At 41.3% G+C, this 19,219-nt stretch overlaps 2 protein-coding genes across 6 annotated transcripts in view; one reads left to right on the forward strand and one right to left on the reverse strand.

The window, feature by feature from the left end:
- SKIC3 (SKI3 subunit of superkiller complex) overlaps nt 1-15,131 on the reverse strand; it is an 82,392-nt gene extending 67,261 nt beyond the window's left edge. Inside the window, exons 1-8 of one of the 3 annotated variants that reach the window (XM_048850559.2) lie at nt 15,037-15,131; nt 12,405-12,502; nt 10,331-10,474; nt 8,306-8,397; nt 7,251-7,326; nt 5,709-5,849; nt 3,618-3,716; nt 3,409-3,517 (exon numbers count right to left, since the gene is read on the reverse strand). In XM_048850559.2, coding sequence (XP_048706516.2) covers nt 3,409-3,517; nt 3,618-3,716; nt 5,709-5,849; nt 7,251-7,326; nt 8,306-8,397; nt 10,331-10,474; nt 12,405-12,494 — 751 coding nt within the window. In that variant the 5' untranslated portion in view covers nt 12,495-12,502; nt 15,037-15,131. Of the gene's footprint in view, nt 1-3,408; nt 3,518-3,617; nt 3,717-5,708; nt 5,850-7,250; nt 7,327-8,305; nt 8,398-10,330; nt 10,475-12,404; nt 12,503-15,032 lie in introns of all 3 variants that reach the window. The other 2 variants (XM_048850558.2, XM_048850560.2) reach the window with 2 other exon arrangements.
- Nucleotides 15,132-15,282: 151 nt separating this feature from the next.
- Nucleotides 15,283-19,219, forward strand: part of ARSK (arylsulfatase family member K) — a 59,743-nt gene continuing 55,806 nt past the window's right edge. For 2 of the 3 annotated variants that reach the window (XM_048850606.2, XM_048850605.2), the window contains exon 1: nt 15,283-15,704. In XM_048850606.2, the coding sequence (XP_048706563.2) occupies nt 15,528-15,704 (177 nt within the window). In that variant the 5' untranslated portion in view covers nt 15,283-15,527. The remainder of the gene's footprint in view (nt 15,705-19,219) is intronic. The other variant, XM_048850603.2, reaches the window with a different exon arrangement.

A 19,219-nucleotide genomic window follows, 5' to 3' on the forward strand; every position in this document is an offset into this window, starting at 1 on the left:
GCAGGTACTGACTATTCAGGGGAAGCCAAAACTCAGGGTAACTGCTCCCTTAGACTACTTTACAGGCTGTAATCTCACTGAGAAATTCTCAAGTAGAAGGGTTCTGCTGGGATAGCTAACTATTTCATGCCTTTAAAAATGAATCCAAGATGGGTACCTTGTCTCCTAGACCAAGCTAAAGCTTGGTCAAGATCTCTTACAAAAAACTTATCTTGAAATTAGATTATTAAAAATGGAAATTTTAGAAGTGTGTAGCGTTAAGGAATACTAAACACTGGGGCCAACAAATCTATGAGGGATAAGAAGGGCTACATCTTATTAGTGAAATCCACCCCGTTCTTTAAATTACTCCAAGCAAAATTCAATCCGCCTTTAGAGATTACAGTGTTCAGGATCCTGGGAATTTGCACAAATATTCATGGGAGAGTGAAGGCTGTAGGTTTAGATCTTTGTCTAAAGGGAGTAATTTTTGTATACATATTTCCCTATGCAACAACTTAGATGGGGCAAACTGGATTTTCTGAAAGCAGAAATTTCTACAATTGGTAGTGTATCAATCACCAAAATGTTGCATTATCAATTACAAGAATTATTTAACGGACGATAAACCCATAACATTTTGAGAGAGACAAGTTGTGGCACCTCAATACCAGAAGAGTGAAGACAAATTTGAGAGATTCTAGTGCTAGATTCAAAATTTCTAATTTTGATAATTGTACAGAGATGGGATTCAACTGACTTCCCTGTTTCTTTAGCTTTAACACTCCAGAGCAGATCCTGTACTGTATTTGAGCTGTACTTGGCACAGCTCAGAAGAAAAGTGGAGAAAAAGGTGGCACTAAGCCACATTCATGTTCCCCCAGTTTTGAGGCTGGTTGACAGCATAAATCATAGCCCTAAAGTCATTTAGGTTATTAGGTGTTTAAATATGGATATACAAGCCTTACCTTTAGACACCTATTTTTTTAAATCTTGGTCTAAGTTTCTATGATTGTTCATTTATAAATTATATATTTGTTTAACCTGGATTAGACTGTAGAAAATGGAAGCATGGTCTAAACAATACACCTTGTAAAACTCGTTTAGATATTGTGTGCTGTATTATATTGTGTGATCTTTGAAGTGTTGACCGTAACCTCTTTACAATGTTTTATGTTCTACAAATAAGTGAACACATGCTAGAATTTGAGTGCAGTTTCAAGTCCACATCTTTCTTAAAGTGCAAAACTATCAGCTTAATGACAATTTATGTATAAATGGACTGCAATGTAGTATCGGCACACTACAATAAAGAAATCACTGTTTGATCTTTACATTTAGGCTATACAGTGTATTATATGTGGTTCTAGGAGACCCCAATTGCAATCAGGGTCCCATTACTTTAGGCACAATGCAAACACCTAGATAAAAGACAGTCCCTTCCCCATAGAGCTTATAATCTTTCACAACAGACAAAAGGTTGGAGGGGAATCAGGCACAGTGAAGTGAAGTGACTTGGCCAAGGTCACACAGCAAATTCCAAGGCCAGTAGGAATTCCTTTGGTCTCTGAACAAGTTCACCACTGGCCTAGGATCAGTAATTCCATTGAATTTAATGGAATAACTGTAACTGAAATGGATGTCTGCTTATTCCAGCAAGGATAAAGAGAGAACACTGAAAACCGTTAAAGCTCAGGAAACTATATGGTTGGATAGTTAAGATTCATTTTACCAATACTGGTCCAGGCACATAGAGATGAAAATAATAAATGACTCTTTGCAAGGAGGAGTGAATTCAGCAGTTTTGGGCCTGGTGCAGATCCGTGCATTCCATAGCAGCCAGCCGTATCTATTTTGAGATGGAACTTCAGCTTTAAGATGCTCAGGAAAGTCACAAAGAAACAGAATGAGCTTAACAATTCCCTTCTCTTTGTTTTAAAGCATAGAAGCCTGATTACATATTTGGGTTCAGACTTATGTTTAATTTATTGGAATGCACACATTCTGATTGTTCTGCTGTGATACAATAGACTATGTACTAGCACTTCTTGCAGATGAATTATGCTTGTTGGTTTGTTCTTGCTGGTTCCTCTCCACTGGGTTCAATTGTTTTAAACACTGAAATTAAGAGTTCTGTATTACAATTTTTCTGCTGCTGTATTACTTTCATGATGCCTAGCTCCCTGAAACTTGGTACTATAAGGCATTCTTCCACTCCTAACAAAGGAAATTATACAGCTTTATTGTTTAAAAAACACAGGAATTTCTGTATGGATTCTTGGCATACACTTCTACTTAGTTTTTGTGTGACATTCCTGGTCGATATGACTGTATATTTACAAGTAGTGCTTTTGGGGGTGTCCAACTTGAAAGTCACTTCTGGACCCTTTAAGGTATCAGCTGTGACACCAAAAGCTGACACATTTAAAATCACTATTCACTTATAGGTTTCAGAGTAACAGCCGTGTTAGTCTGTATTCGCAAAAAGAAAAGGAGTACTTGTGGCACCTTAGAGACTAACCAATTTATTTGAGCATGAGCTTTCGTGAGCTACAGCTGTGAGCTGTAGCTCACGAAAGCTCATGCTCAAATAAATTGGTTAGTCTCTAAGGTGCCACAAGTACTCCTTTTCTTTTATTCACTTATAGAATATTAATGCAACAGTGAGCGCTCAAAACTGAAATTTAACACAGTTTCAAACCCGGCAGTGTGGAAGACTGCATGCTGCCTTCTTAAAGCATATAACAAACAAACCTGTTTTTAAAAAAGACCCCTCTCCTCCACTTCACTGAAACACCCTAAAAAGCCCCATTTACTGCCCACCCACCAGGAAGTCTTGTGGAAAAAGATTCATGAATGTTCCTACCAAGAGGAAAGGGGTATACTGGTTCACCAATTCTCTCATTTTAGCCATCTCCAGAGCTTTGGTTTTATTGTCACCATCCTTTCCACCAAAGACAAGCAAACAGGATTCTCTTCAAACCTCATGTAGCTAACCTTCACTTATCTAGAGAGGCTCCTTTTGAGCTTCGTGAAGCACTCTTCCCATGGGACTGAGTACACTGCCAGCAAAGGAATCAAGAATCCAGAACTGGTCTTGAACAAAGAATACTTATTTTTTAAGAAGTCCTTTGATGCTACAGTAGTACTAAGTTTCACAGCTCTGAGACACTATAGTTTAGAACAGAACTGTCTTCCTCTCCAGGGTGGTAGAAACATAGCACCTAATATAGACAATGTATTTGTGTTGAAAAGTGGTGCAAGTTGCCTCAAACTACATCTTCCCTCAACAAAGTGAAGTAACAGATCTTGAAAGACTGGTTCCCTTTTTTATGAGAAGGGCTGGGGGAGTGAAGGGCAAGACAAAAGTCACAGTGAAAAGATACAAGATTTGGAACAACAAAAATGAACCAAAACCATCCCACTCACCTGACTGAATAAAGTGCAAGCAGAGCACTTCTAAAGGATAACTCATGGTGGGATACAAAACCATCATATCATCACAAGCCTTCTTCAGCCTGGCAGTCTCATGAGGAAACTTGAGGAAAAAAAGTCAAAGCAATTTATTTAGCTATTCATGCAGTATTATTAGATGTTATTTGTGTTATTGAAGAGACTATAAATTAAACTGTTCTTACTTTTGACAAACACTGAATGAAGTTTTTATAAAGCTTTTGGTGGTCTTCACTGGGAACCGTGTCTACAGAGTTCACTGCATGTTCAAATGCAGTAAAAAGCTGAAATAAGAAATTGGTAAGTGTACAACAGTGTGAATTAGCAAGAAAAGCTACAAATAGTGAACTTATGAAATTTAGTCACTATTTTGGGTAACTAAACAGGGTGCAGTATACCATTAACATGATTATAATATGTTTATTTGGCCCCACTGTGCCCAGGTGGTCCTTCATAGAACTTCTGTTGTGCAAAGAGCAAAATACATAACAGGGTGGTTCTTCATACTCAAGTATTATTCATGTAGTGTTCAAAGCCTGGTAGTAAGTGTGCTACTAGTTGAAGGAGGTAAACAATCTAATTCATGCAATGGTATAAGATATATACCAAAAAGAGCGCACATGAAGCACTATCCATTATGACAGCTATGAGCTTGAATAACTTATTAAATATTGGTATGCAAGTGTTCATTTTGATGCTCCTATTTTGGGTGCCTTTAAGATAGAACCTTAACACTGCCAAAATGAATCTAAACTTTTAAAAGTAATGCATCACAGAAGATTTTTTTTTAAAACAGCAGTTATGTAAGACACTACATTACAGGGGCTTTTCAAAAATGTATTCTTCCATCTCCAATAAATTCTCCTGATTTAATTTCTATTACCAATATTCTGGGACACACAGTGTGTAATATTTTCAAAGGGTCTATGGCCCAGGACCACAATGTTATTTAGGCTCCCAACTTCCACTGATTTCAGTGGAAGTTAGAAGGCTAAATACCGTTGTGGATCTGAGCGTAAGTGACTTAGAAACCTACAGGCAAAATTTTCAAAAAGCCTAAATCCCACTGAAAGTCAATGGGTCTTGGGCTCTTCATGTCACTTAAGCACTTTTTAAAATTTAACCCAAAGTCTAGTTGCCTGTATCCACTAAGGTGTTTAATGGCTATTTTGCTTCAGTCTTCACTAAAAAGATTAATTGTGACCAAATGCTTAACACAATTAATATTAACAACAAGGGGGAAGGAACACAAGCCAGAATAGAGAAAGAATGGATTAAAGAATATTTAGTTAAGTTAGATGTATTCATGGTCTGACGAAATTCACCCAAAGGTACTTAAGGAACTAGCTGAAGAAATCTTGGAACCATTAGTGATAATTTTTGAGAACTCATGGAGGACGGGTGAGATCCCACAGGACTTTAATGCTTTAAAATTTGCTTATGTCACCAAGATGGGAGGGGTTGCAAACACTTTGGAGGACAGGATTAGAATTCAAAATGAGCTTGAAAGACTGGAGAATTAGTCTGAAATCAACAAGATGAAATTCAATTAAGACAACAGTAAAGAACACTTCAGAAGAAAAAAAACCACAAAATGGTGAATAACTGACTAGCCAGTAATACTGCTGAAAAGAATTTGGGCATTATAGAGGATCACAAATTGAATATGAGTAAACAACGTGATGCAGCTGAAAAAAAGGCGAATATTCTGGGATGATTTAACAGGACTGTCGTAAGAAAGACACTGGAGGTAATTGGGCCACTCTACTTGGCACCAGTTTTGGGAGCTATACTTTAAAAAAGGTGTGGACAAATTGGAGAAAGTCCAAAGGAGAGCAATAAAAATGATAAAAGGTTTAGAAAACCTGACCTATGAGGAAAGGTTAAAAAAACAGGCATGTTTAGTCTTGAGAAAAGTGACTGAGTAGGGACATGATAACAATCTTCAAATATGTTAAAGGCTGTTATAAAGAGGACAGTGATCAATTGTTCTGAATGTCCATTGAAGGTAGGACAAGAAGTAATCAGCTTAATTTGTAGCAAGGGAGACTGAGGTTAGATATTAGGGAAAACTTTCTAATGATAAGAATAGTTAAGCACTGGAATAGAGAGACTGTGGAACAGCAACATTGGAGATTTTTAAGAACAGGTTAGACAAATAGCTGTCAAGGATGCTCTAGATATACTTGATCTTGCCCAGCATGCTGTGGGGGATGGACTAGCTGACCTCTCAAGCTCTCCATTTCTATGATTTGAGTAGGAGGGAGAAACATTACCAACTGCTGTGTCTCATTATCTTGATTCTGTGTACTGTCTGGCAGTAATTGGATCAGCCTCTTCCATAGCTGGTGGAGCTCAGCATTATCTGCACCTTCCTCCTGTTTTATCTTTATCAGTTTGTGCCATGTGCGAGCCACCTGTCAACAGGAAAGAGAAATGAATCATTCTGTAACTCATTTAAAAATCTGACACCCAGTGTGATCACGCCAATTTATTTTAACCCCTTGCCAATAAGATTTACAATTTCCCAACTTAAGTGGTTGGAAAATAGCATTAGCACTTAGCAAGAGACAAGGGCTAATGAGTGAGTGTTGGACAAATTACTACACATTGCTGTTTAGTACAGTCAACAGAACTAGTGGTATTTAAGCAGTTTAGTACAACAGATGTAGCTGATGGTCTGTAATTGCTCATTTAACCTTGTATAACAAAATACTGCTGTAAAGAAACCTTTCAAATGTTCCTTCAAAAACTCCATCATAATAGAGGAATCTGCATTAACAATAGGTCTGATATTACCCTACATGCACTGTGTAAGGTAAAGAATTCGATAAACCATACTTCTGATGACCAGTTTAAAAAAGAAAATAGCTCCCCAGGCACTATTATCTTTTCCAGCAGCGAAGTGACTCTGCATTATATTCAGACAGAGAATGGAATACCTATTAAAATTTGAGACTGTTAACAGAAGTGAAACACAGAAAGTATCAAATAACCACAGTGTGGCTCTCTCTCTCTCTCTGGTGGCTGGACCACATAGAGGAAGCTGAATTTATGAGTCTAATACTGGCTTTGAGATACCAGAGCTGGATTTTAAGGCTCATGAGCCAACAGCAGAGGCTCATGCTTTTAGAACCTGAGATCCCAGGTTCAATCCCTCCTACTACTGAGCAAACTATGGTTTATGTTTTACATCTAGGTTTTCAAAGGTTTGTCTGCCTTGCAAACAAAATAACAAACTAATAATAATCCTTGGCAAAGAATTTTTGCTATGAAACTAACATTAAAGTTCTCAAACTTCAAGGAATCGAAATACTCCCAAAAAACTGGAGTAGATGAAAAAGTACTGTAGAAAAAATAGTATGTCATCATTTAATTACAAACTGTATTATAATGCATAAGCACAAGAGGGCAGAATTAAGGTTGCATAGGCATCCTTTGAGCTGGCATTTCCTAACTTCTGAGTCCCTGAGTTAAAAAAAAAAAAAAGTGGAAAAATATTCAAATGCTTGACTGCAACCAGAAACTAACATTTTAATGCAATTTAGTTTATATGACACAACATGTCAACACGGTGAATTTCAGAACATTGTATTGAACAAAATGATTGCAACTTCCTTTTAATAAAAGGTAAACTAACCATTTCTAGGATTGCTTTTTATGTTAAGACATGTCAATTCAATAGATTGCCTCTAAATTTAGTGGTAAAAGCTGGTCGGAGAACAGAGGTATATAATTAAGCTAGATGAGTTCTCGCTACAAAAAAAAATATGAATAATTTGCATAGGAAGAGGAGAGACAGTAAATCAGTAACTGACCTCTAGGTACTTTTTTTCTTGGTGATACAATTCCACAAGTTTCCTACACACTTCACACCACTTCTGCTTGTCAGTACTAGAAGAAGATGGGGAAAAAAAAACACAAAAAGGCCAGGTCTGTTTTCTAACAAATATGGAGAAATGCATTCCTCAAGACACACTGACAACTTGAAATCTAGACATTCTTTTTCTTTTTTAAATGAAAGCATTAGAAGTTGCTGCAGATACTATATGTGCCTCCAAGTTCTAATGCAACTATTGTGAATTTTTTTAGAATGTTTTTCTCTTGCAGTTACTGTGTGAAAAATCTACGCAAACTGTATATAGTCAGTTTATCCTAAATGCTGTCAAATGCAAAAAGTAAACAAACTGGAACAAAAGTATTTTCCATTAATCTTTCAATTATAGTTATCTTAGATGTTACTTGTAACAGAAGTAATTAAAAATGTTTAAAAAGATGTATGATTTATAAGTTGACAGTGTCCATTAGCCAAAACCAAAATCACAAAAACAAAGCAATAAGAACACTTCAATCAGTTGAGGAAACTGGTGACATACAACCAAAGCTAGCTTTGTTTAGAACTGTAATGGGAGATGAAATTCCCTGTGACCATAAAAATTGTGAGTACAGGTACTAGTGATATTTATGCTAACCATCAACATCAACTGAGAGTTATGAGATTTATAAAGTTCATCCATCTATGCACCACATTAAGTCAATGGATACAGTCATGACACCAGATACTTAATGTCAATAGTTTAGATAATATTTATTCCAAAAGATTTCTTCTTATAAAAAGACAATAGGAAAGTGATAATTTATCTCTATCCCAACTTCACATTATAGAAAACCACTAGGGGTGACAAGGCCTTACCTCAGATACAACATGAGTATTAGAATTAGTTACTATACACAGGTTTCAGAGTCGTAGCCGTGTCAGTGGCAGATTATCACATGTATCAGTGATGGCATTAAAACTGGATTTTTTCTAGTGCAACTGAAATTTTAAGATAACATGTTGCAGTGTCATAATTTAATCTAAAATATTCTTTACCTTTCATAGAGTTCCAAGAGCTTTTGGTAAACATTGAACAAGTTTTCTTTGACATCTGTTTGGTTAGATTTCTCATACAAATTTGCTAATCCCTAAACAAAAGTAAAATGTATGTTAGATTTCACATCTGATATTTCCAAGATCATTTTAAGGCATGCAGTCTGGCTGTGCCCACAAGAAACCCAATGCCTTCAGTGCAGCTCTACTGGGATCTGTCTGCTCAAATCTCAATGCAGGATCAGAATATAATGTTATGCTGAGAGGTACTGGTGATTGCTTAGATCAGAAACTTCTTTGAGATTGGGTGCGAATGCATTCTTCAATTAACAAAACTGTCAGAGTATGTTAATCACAAAGCTCCTGTCCAAGTATTTTCAGACTGTTGGGGCAGAGATGGTCAGTAGTGTGTTTTGTAAAGGGTGGGGAATGCAGAACACATAGAGCCGAGACAGTCAGCCTGAAAAAGCAGCTGAAAACAGTGTCTGCCCCTGGAAGAAACCTGCAGAGTGGTTTTTGGATCAGGGTGCACGCTGAGAAGAGTGTACTTGGTGCTGTGAGCAAAAGAACTGCTTTCTGCTACACAATTCCTTCCATGTTCAGAGACATTTTCTTTATAAACAAACAAAACTGCATCAGAGAAATACCTGACTATCACCAATTTTTCCTCCTAACTGGAACATCCCTTGGACCCCAAACTTCAACTAGCTGCTTGGGTAAAAAAGGGGGCTACAAAAACATGGCAGTATTTCTTCACACAACGCACAGTCAACCTGTGGAACTCGTTGCTGGGAATTCTGTGAAGGGCAAAAATATAATGGGGCTCAAAAAGGTTCATGGTAGATAGCTCAATCAATGGCTATTTGCCAAGATGGTCAGGGACACAACCCCATGCTCTGGGTGCCCCCAAACCACTGATTGCCAGAACCTGGGCCTGGACAATATGGGATGGATCACTCAATAATTGCTGTGTTGTTCATACCCTCTGAAGCATCTGGCACTAGCCACTGTCGAAAGACAGGATACTGGGCTAAACAGACTCTTGTCTGACCCACTATGTTCTTAAATATCATTTACATTATAATAAAAGATCACTGTATTTTCTTAAAACGATTTCTGAGATTAGTGAAGTGGAACACAGACTACCTGAACACAGTTAAGTAAAATCATATTTTAACACCAGTCAATGGACAACAATAAAGCATCTTAAATTGTGCAAGACTACAGAAAACATTTTTGTCTCAGTAAGTTACTGTTTTGTACTATCTTAAAAAAAGCCAGAGCCTGACTGGCTGATGAGGATTCAATTAAGGTAAATTCAATATATGTCCAATTGTTGCATTTAAAAAAATTAAAATTACTGATATTAAAAAACCTCTTTATTAAGTTACAAAACACTAAATATTCCCTTTTACCAGACACATGAATCAACGACCTAGCCTTCAGCCATATGCTTCATGATGTGCCCTAAGGGCACTGGAATCTAATATCACAGCACACGTTGTAGATTATCACTTGCACAACCATCTTAAAGAGTGTCTATTATTGTTGCCTAGGACCATGGAAATCAACAACATAGTCCAATTTTCACAACTCTGTATCAGAGGCTGGGAAAAAAGTTATTGTGCACAATGTTCTCTCTTATAGAAGAGAAACACCAAATTAAATTTACTGAGTCATGAGCAAGGGAACTAAGAAAGCACCTAAGGGGGATAAGCATACTTTTTCTGTTTGTTTGTTTTGTTTTCCAAGGAAATGAAACATATTTATCCATTAGAAGACCTATCATAATTTAAATATAATGAAACCAAAACTTGCCCTCTTTTACACACATGCAACTCCCATTGGTTTTCACATTGTACATACAAGGAGTCAGATCCGCACTGGTATAATTTGTTATATGACAATTTACACAACTTGAGGATCTGCCCTAAGAGTCAAATGTTGATTGGATCTTGTTCCTATACTTAAGAACACAGTAGCTTATTTAATAGGAAGGGTAAAGGGGAACTAGAGTCGAATACATACCTGCCATGCCAGTAGCTGGCTGGGTTCAAGTTCAGCAGCCTTTTTGTATGCACTTTGGGCCTGATCAGGCTGCTCTAACTCTGCAGCTGCCAGGCCAATAAACACCCAGGCATTGTAGTTATTTTTCTCTTGTTTCAGCACTGCCTAAAAATGTAAGAGTTCAAATGAAGCTAGTGTACTAAATGTGTCTTACAGACTCAACTACCGAGTTTGATTAATCAGTTTTCTTACTTTCTAGAATAAAAGCTCCTGAACATACTAGTCTGGTACACAGTGAATTTTATTTATTAGGTATCTATTTAACAAGATGTTACTTTCTGCATAGTGATAACATAAGTTAGAGCATTAATAAAAGGTTAATGTTTTAATTGGTAGCTTTCTCTAGCAAGAAGAAACTGCATATGGACAGTCCTCGTGACACAGGTCTCAGTAACTGTGGTCATTGAAGGATTCCTCTAAAGTCTGTGGTTAGAAACAGACTTTTGTCACAGTCATCTGAGAATTAATACAGTAACTCCTTGCTTAACGTTGTAGCTATGTTCCTGAAAAATGCGACTTTAAGCGAAACAATGTTAAGCGAATCCAATTTCCCCGTAAGAATTAATGCTAAATGGGGGGTGGGAGGGCTTAGGTAAATCTTTTTCGCCAGACAAAAGACATTATATACATATACAGTATAAGTTTTAAACAATGTAATACTATACTCAGCAATGATGATTGTGAAGCTTGTTTGAGGTGGTAGAGTCAGACGGTGGAAGAGGGTGGATCGTCCGGCTGCTCCTCTTGCTGAACTTTCCCAACTCAAAAAAACACATCTAGAGATTGCTGTTTTGCTTTATTTCTTTTTTGTTGGTAAATTTCTTTATGCCAGTTTGGTGCAGTTTGACTCACAGCTGTGACTAGGTAAGTGAATATCCTCTGGCCCCAGAGCTCTGCTGAGGGTGTGGGCCAACGACACCCCACTCCTAGGCCTGCAAAGTCCTCCCCATGCAAGCTCTGTGGCTTTGGGCTCAACATGGGAGCCAGGCAGAGCAGGCAAGCAGCAGGACAAAGGAAGGGACAGTGTGCTGCATCCTATCCCCAGCACCCCATGGGGATGTCTCTGCTGAGCAGCAGATCACACAGCCTGCACCAGTTAGTCACTGAACACCTCCCACCCCCTGAGATACTGGTGAGACCAGTCATCTCCTAAGGGAGCCAATCTGCCAGGTTGCATGGTATGCTTGGGACACACAATGCAGAGGCACTGGGCCTCTAGATCCCTGCAGAGCTGGAAACAGCCATGGGCTTCCGGGCCCAAAGGCGCTGACTTTTCAAACTGCCAGGGGGTGCTCTGCCCCAGGCCCTGCCCCCACTCCACCCCTTCCCCCAAGGCCTCATCCTGCTTTCACTCCACTCCACCCCACCCCGCCTCTTCCCGCCCAGTCCCGCTCCCTCCCCCAAGCATGCCATGTCCTCCCTCCTCACCTCCCTGCATGCTGCGAAACAGCTGACTGCAGTGGGCAGGAGGCACAGAAGTGAGTGGGGAGGCACTGATCCGTGGGGCCTGCTGGCAGGTGGGAGGCGCCGGGGGTGGAGGGTGTTATAACCGAACACTGTGCAACTTTAAACGAGCATGTTCTCTAACAGAGCAGCAACATAACAACGAAACAATGTTAACTGGGACAACTTTAAGTGAGGAGTTATTGTACCCTCTGCTTCGCGTTTAAGCACATGCAACCGAAAACTGATCTCCTTTTCTGGACAAGCTAACATGGGCAACTAATGAAATCAACATCACACCAACCCACAATATCTACCATCTAGCAATAAGATCCAGTGTGTGAACTGAAAGGGTGGCATTTGTCTGACTCTGGTGAACTTCACCTTCATTCAAGAAAAGAAGACTGATCCATCGGATTTTAGTGATTACCCCACAGCAAAACATTCACTATGAACACTGCCAAGATGTGTACATTACTTAGTATGTATATTACTGCAGAAAGTATAGAGTACAATTCCAGTAGACAGAAAATAGTAGGGCTTTTTATATGTACACACAATTAATGTTTATACAAGTGGAAGAATTAATTACCTTGCAATGTTTTAAGGCTTCTTTGTATTCTTTATTTCTTATTGCATCTCTGGCACTTTTCAGTGCTGCCTTCACCTCCTTATTTGACATTATTACTGCTAAAGTCAAAAGGACAGAAAATTAGTTTTAAGAAAAGACATTTATATCAAATACTATTCAAAGCATTCGACTTATATTGCATTATCATACACAGAGAAAACATTTTAGCAAATGTTAACAATATGTTCGCTGCTGTACAAGTATAAGACAAAATCCCTGCCTCAAATAGTTATCAATCCAGTACAGACAAAAAAGCAGTACACAAATAAAAAAAATGTATATGTGATAGTACACCTCTAAACCCCAATCCCAAGCACATGCATCATTTTTAGTATGTGAGTAGTCCCACTGAAGTTATTGGGACCAATCATGTACTCAGATGTATCATGAAGTGAGCTGTAGTTCACGAAAGCTTATGCTCAAATAAATCGGTTAGTCTCCAAGGTGCCACTAGTTTTCCTTTTCTTTTTGCGAATACAGACTAACATGGCTGCTACTCTGAAACGAGTAATATGGAGATTTACATGTTTCTGTGTCATTCACATTTTAAAGATTTTCCCAACACTTTTTGACCATACCATTCTACCAAGATCACTGAGCAACTTCAAATTCCACTTCCTAATGTGGGAAAGAACACTTCATAAGTTTGGAAGGGATATGTGCAGGAATGAAGGAAATATTCAAGTTTGTTTTTGTAAAAAAATGGAAACATAAACAATAAAGTTAACAATATATTTTGAAGTTTACACATAGTATCATTTAAAGCACATACATGTATATTTAAGTATATTGTACACACACATCAGTCTGATACACACATTATTTACACTCACTCTAACACATGCATTAGAAAGCGTACATGATTCGGATGCAATTATCGTCATTGCCAGGATGGGGAGAGTGGCAGGAAGGGGATACCCCAGTGTAAAAGGATCTATGTCTGAATGAGTAGAAAAGAAACACTATACTGGGGAGCAAGGGTCCACTATGAAAAACTGAATAGAAGTCAGTAACAGCCGTGTTAGTCTGTATTCGCAAAAAAAAAAAGGAGTACTCGTGGCACCTTAGAGACTAACCAATTTATTTGAGCATAAGCTTTCGTGAGCTACAACTCACTTCATCGCGTGCATACTGTGGAAAGTGTAGAAGATCTTTTATACACACAAAGCATGAAAAATACCTCCTCCCACCCCACTCTCGGGAGGAGGTATTTCTTCATGCTTTGTGCGTATATAATAAGATCTTCTAAACTTTCCACAGTATGCATCCGATGACGTGAGCTGTAGCTCACGAAAGCTTATGCTCAAATAAATTGGTTAGTCTCTAAGGTGCCACAAGTACTCCTTTTCTTTTTGTGAATAGAAGTCATATATTACTATTTATTTATTTATTTATTATCTAGCACAGTCACAGACCAGTGAGACTGGAAAGATAATGACTCTATACTCTGGCAGTTACTCCCTGGATATGGGTGAACTAAGTTCAAGTCCCTGCTTCTGAGCAGAAATTTTAAAACAGATCTCCCACATCCCAGGTCAGTAACCTGATCACCAGGTTACTGGCTACAATATGGGGGGGGGGGAAGATCTCCAGTTTTTCATGAAAAGGGCTGACCTGGCTTAGGTGCCTAACTCCAGGAGTGGATCCCAGTTCAGATCTGTGATGCCAAAGTAGAGATAGGCCCTCTATCTCTGGCCTTGAGTCAGGCACCTAACTCACTTTGAGAGATGAGGGTTAGCCCCCAGGCTTCTCCTTGGCATTTCCTACTGCCAGATTGGACAGCTCCCTGCTCAGCATATTGGTATTTGTAAATCCCTTTCTTTGGAGTCTAACTCACCCCATGCATGGTATAAGGAGCCTGGGCACCTAACTCAGGGCTAAGGATCCCACTTGGCAGCAGAGTGCCTAAATACCAGGTGTTGCAACACTGACTATAAGCGTGTGTATGTCTTTACGGGGGGGAGGGGGGGAAACACGACACAACTCCCGTGGCAGCAAGTCTCAGAACCCACTGTACAGATTCAGGCTTGCAGGGCCCGAGCTACAACGGTAAAAATAGTAGTGTGTAGACATCCCTGCTTGGATAAGCCGAACATCTGCACTGCTATTTTCAGCGCTGTGGCGTCAGCCCATCACGGCTGTAGCTCTGGGCAGGCTGCAGCGGCGGGGGGGGGGGGGGGGGTGTTGCAGTGTACGCTCCCCCCGTCCCTTTGTGGATCTAGCGCTAGCCCCCCCCCCGCGCGGCCGCTCTTCGGGCTATTTCGCCTTCCCTGCCCAGAGCGGAGACCTTTCTTCTCCGCTGCCACGGCAGCCAGCGGGACTGCCCTGTTACGCCACTTCACCAGCAGCTGCCGCCCACGGGGCCCCAGGCCTCCCACTCAGCAACGCGCACCGGCCCCGCGGCACCCTCCCCGGGCACAGGGTCCCCTTCCACCCACGGACCCTGACCGCCCCGGCTTAGCTGGGGAGCGCTGGGCCCACGCAAGCCTCGCGCAGAGCCACCGCGCCGCCCGCGGGGGGGGCCAGCAAAGTCCCTCAGGAGCCGCCAGCGGCCCCGCCCCCTACGCCCGCTCCCCCTGAGCGCTTCACCTGCCTCCACCTTCTGCCTCAATTACCAGCCACCAACTCCCCGTGCCGCGGCCACCCGGCTCGGCCGCGCAGGCGCACTGACTCGGTTACTACCCTTTCCGCGGGAGGGCTCTTGACGCGGCCCAGCACGCAGCTATCTTACCGTCCTCCCGCTCCTGTGGCATGATGGGAGTCGTAGTTCATCCCCCCCACCTCCCTCACCGCCTAACCTCCGAGGCATGATGGGAGGTGTAGTTCGTCGTGGCCCGCTGCGGCGGGGCCTGATGGGCGCCGTAGTTTGGTCTGCTGCGGGCAGAGTCACGGGGTCTTGCTCTCAGGCCTCGGGCAGGGGCCGGCCTGTCGCCGGGCCCTGTCAAAGCGCTGGGGCGGGCAGGGCTGGCTCTAGGCCCAGCCCTCGCTCAGTGGCTGCAGCCTGGCTGCCGGGGAGTGCTGCTCGCCCTGCGGCTGTGTGAGGGGCCGTGTGCCCGGGGACCTGGCCCTGGGCTAGGGGAGAGGATGAGGGGGCGGTGCGGAGAAGGGGCCCGGACGGTGGTGCTGGCGGCTCTGGTGCTGCTGCTGCTGGCTTCCACCCGCTGGGGAGGTGCGAAGGCGCGTCCGGCGGCTTGGCGACACCTGGGCGCGGGCAGCAGCCAGAGAGCGCGCAACGTGGTGATGGTGATGTGCGATGCCTTTGTAAGTATCCCACCAGAGCCTCCTGCTTCTCCAGGCCTCTGCTCACAGGGAAAGAGCCTGAGCAGGTATAAAACAGGTAGCACCAAATATTAACCTGGTGTTGCCAGCTTCTGTAGAGTCTGATGAGTTTGGGGTGCCCGCTGCACTTCAGAGACGCTTGTGCAATGTGACCCAAGGCAGTGTGTGCCTTGGTGTCAAATCGTCTTCGTCTCATGCTGAAATGGCATTTCACATTCTGAAATTTATTTGGGAGCTGTTAATGGGTCACAGTCAGGGCTTGTGAAAACACCTTGTCCAAGCAAGGACCACAATCCCAGTAAAAAAGAGGATATGTTAATACCCCAAGAGCTGTCCAGCTGCATCATCACTTCTGCTTGGGACCATAAAGACAGGGTTGCAATTAACTGAAAGACTTTGTATTTTTGAGCTTAAAGAAAGAGTCAGATTTTTTCTCAAGATCACACTTCTAAAAAGAAACCTGTTATTTTAATCAGTTAAAAATAATCAAATTATGTGTAACTGATTTCTGTTATCAGTTATGGTAACCCTGGTCATGATGTAACAGTAGCAGTGAACACTGCAAAACAGAAATGTAAAAACAATGTATATGACCTGTGTTGAAAAGAGAAGAACGCTCCTACCAATAGGAAACTGTAGGGAGCAATCAGAGATTCTTGGGCTATATAGCCTTTAGAAATTATAAGAAATTCAGGTATCGTCCACCACGGGGAAATTAATAGAATTATTCCAACCAATGTAAACACAGGTTCAGCTGAACTGGAGGGAATCATGGTACTGGGCCCAAGCCTGTTTTTATCACTGTGCTTTCATCAGCTTTAACTAACGTGGTAAAAATACCAGAAGCTTATCTACACTATATGTCCGCAGTTCAGCTAAAGTGGTGATAAAGCTGATGAACATTTTTTGTAAATGCCCCTTGTGTCCACAATGGCCACAGACATAGGCACCAACTGCATGGGTGCTCTGGGGCTGGAGCACCTACGGCAGCCCCACCGATCAGCTCTATGATCAGCTGTTCAGGAGGTGCTGAGGGGGGGAGCGGGGGCAGGAAGAGTTGTGGGAGAGGAGGCAGGACAGAGGCAGAGTGGGGGCTTGGTGGAGGGGGGGGTCCTAGGGTGGAGCGGGGGTCAAGCACCCTCCGGAAACTGATGCTACAGTGATGAATGCAGGGGTGAAAGTAACTTAAGGGACTTACCGGTACGCAGGGCAGCTGTGGTCCTGAGCAAGGTGGGGAGGGTGGCTCAACTGGAAGGGGCGGGGCCGTGGGCAAAAGGGTTGGGGTTGGGGCCGGGGCCGGGCTCCCCCAGCCAGCCCTTCAGCGCAACCTGGCAGCGATTTAAAGGGCCTGAGCCTCCCAGCTGCTGCCATCACCGCAACCCGAGTTCCAGCCATGATTTAAAGGGCCCAAGGATGATTCTGGGCCCTTTAAATCACTGCTGGGAGCCCAGGACCCTTTTAAATTGCCAGGCCCCTGGGAAGCTGCCCCCTGCTGGTACGGTCGGCTGTGTATTGGCTCTTATCGGTACACCATACTGGACCGTATCAGCTTGCTTTCACCTCTGGGTGAATGTGATCTAACAGTACAGGTAGATAGAATAGGTACAATCAGACCCTTGAATTAATTATTTATCATCTTTAAAACTTTATTTCATTTAATCTTTATTTACTTCATAAATAAATATCCTTTCTTATTTATGGTAGATGGCAGCTCTTTTGGGGAGCAAACAAATCTTTGCAGTTCATTAAAACTGCATTGCAGTCATAACTTGATTATTTTGTATAAGAAAGTTTGCATAATCTAAATTCACATTTTTATTTTTCTCACTTCGAATTTTATTTATTTTATTTTATTTTGTAATTTTCCTCAGGTTCTTTATTTAATGTTAATCAAAGGACTAGGCAAGAATTTGTTTTTTGAGGAGTGTGTAAACCTTACCCTGTTCGTATTCATTTAGAACTCTGCTGCAAAAATCATTTTCCTTTCTTGTCGCTTTGCCGGGATTATCTGGGTATTTTCCACTTAATCATTTCCCTGTCATCATGGGGGCCTCAGACACTGGTGCACCTTGGTCCCTCATATTCACTCCCTGTGACACATAATAGTCTCATCTCCTGTGGGCTGTAATACTTTGATCTAATTTCAGTTGTTGGGTTTAGTATGTGTTTGGAGGGTGGTCTTGGTGGCCTGTGATATACAGGAGGTCACATTAGATGGTCTGGTAGTCTCTTCTAGACATAAACTCTCTGATTCTATATCATCCCTTTCTTTGCATCCCTTCACTGACTCCCACATTATCACACCAAGCATAAAACACTTGTTTTCACTTTCAAGGCCCTTCATGGTCTATCCCCATTATATCTCTCATTTGCTATCTAGATGTCAACTCCCACTTCTGATTGGCCCATGATGCAAGCTTTATTACATTTTTAAACAAGTCCCCTCTCCGTGCTCTCTCCCATGCTGCTCCCTCTTGCTTAGGAGGCGATCTCTTTAAATGTCCGCAAAACAAATAAGTTTTTCTCCTTCAAAACCCTCCCTAAAACTTTTTTCTGTGATGCCTACGAAAAACTTGACAACAATGCTGGTGTCCTGAGATTATGACCTATCATGCTGACCAACATTGTTTCATTGTACTCTATTTTGTCTGTATCCATTTATTTTCTCTTGTCATTGAAGCAGGGACTGCCTTTTTGTTCTGTATTTGTACATTATCTAACTCAGTAGGGTCCTGCTCCATGACTAGGGCTCATAAGTGTTATGGTTATAGAAATAATAATAATAATAATAATATAAAAAATTTTTGTGCTTGTTGCCTGTTTAGTCCCAGATTTCTTTTTCCCCGAGGGGACTATATAAGACAGTGAAACCATCTCCAGTATAACTGAAATCAGAATTTGACCACATATCTTTGAAGGCACAGAAACAGTGTAGCATGAAAAACACAATATTCTTTCGGCTGAGTAAAATGTTTTTGTGGATCTCTATTGTAAGGCCAAAGGCAGAAAAAGAAGTTATGATTCTGTTTTAGTGTATGTTTGCCCTCCTGTCTAAGTATAGCAAGTTGTAAAATACAATGTGAAATATAAATGTAATCATAGTGTTAAGCAATTATTTTTAACAAATTAAAGATTCTTTCAAAACTGAGTATCTACAGATCTTACATTCTCACAGTTATGTCACTGTAACTCTTACATCTCTATACTGTACATGCTTTTTCTTCGGCCATCACTGACTCAGATGCTAGGGAATTGTCTCTATCCATTTTACACAGCTTATTCTTTTAAAGGTGAAATGTCAGAGAGTCTAGGGCCCTGGTCTTGCAAATGCTTGTGACTAACTATTCAAATGAAGCCAGGATCAAATCCTATCTAAAAACTAAATCTTTGTGCACTGTGAGAAGTTATGTGTACTGTTTATTGATATCTGGTGTAGGAAGAGTCTGAAGGACATTTTAGGTTGAAATTCCACAGTGAAGCAGAGTGAGAGCTTTAAG

The sequence above is a fragment of the Caretta caretta genome, chromosome 5 (assembly GCF_965140235.1).
Source record: "Caretta caretta isolate rCarCar2 chromosome 5, rCarCar1.hap1, whole genome shotgun sequence".
In the NCBI taxonomy this organism is placed as follows: domain Eukaryota; kingdom Metazoa; phylum Chordata; order Testudines; family Cheloniidae; genus Caretta; species Caretta caretta.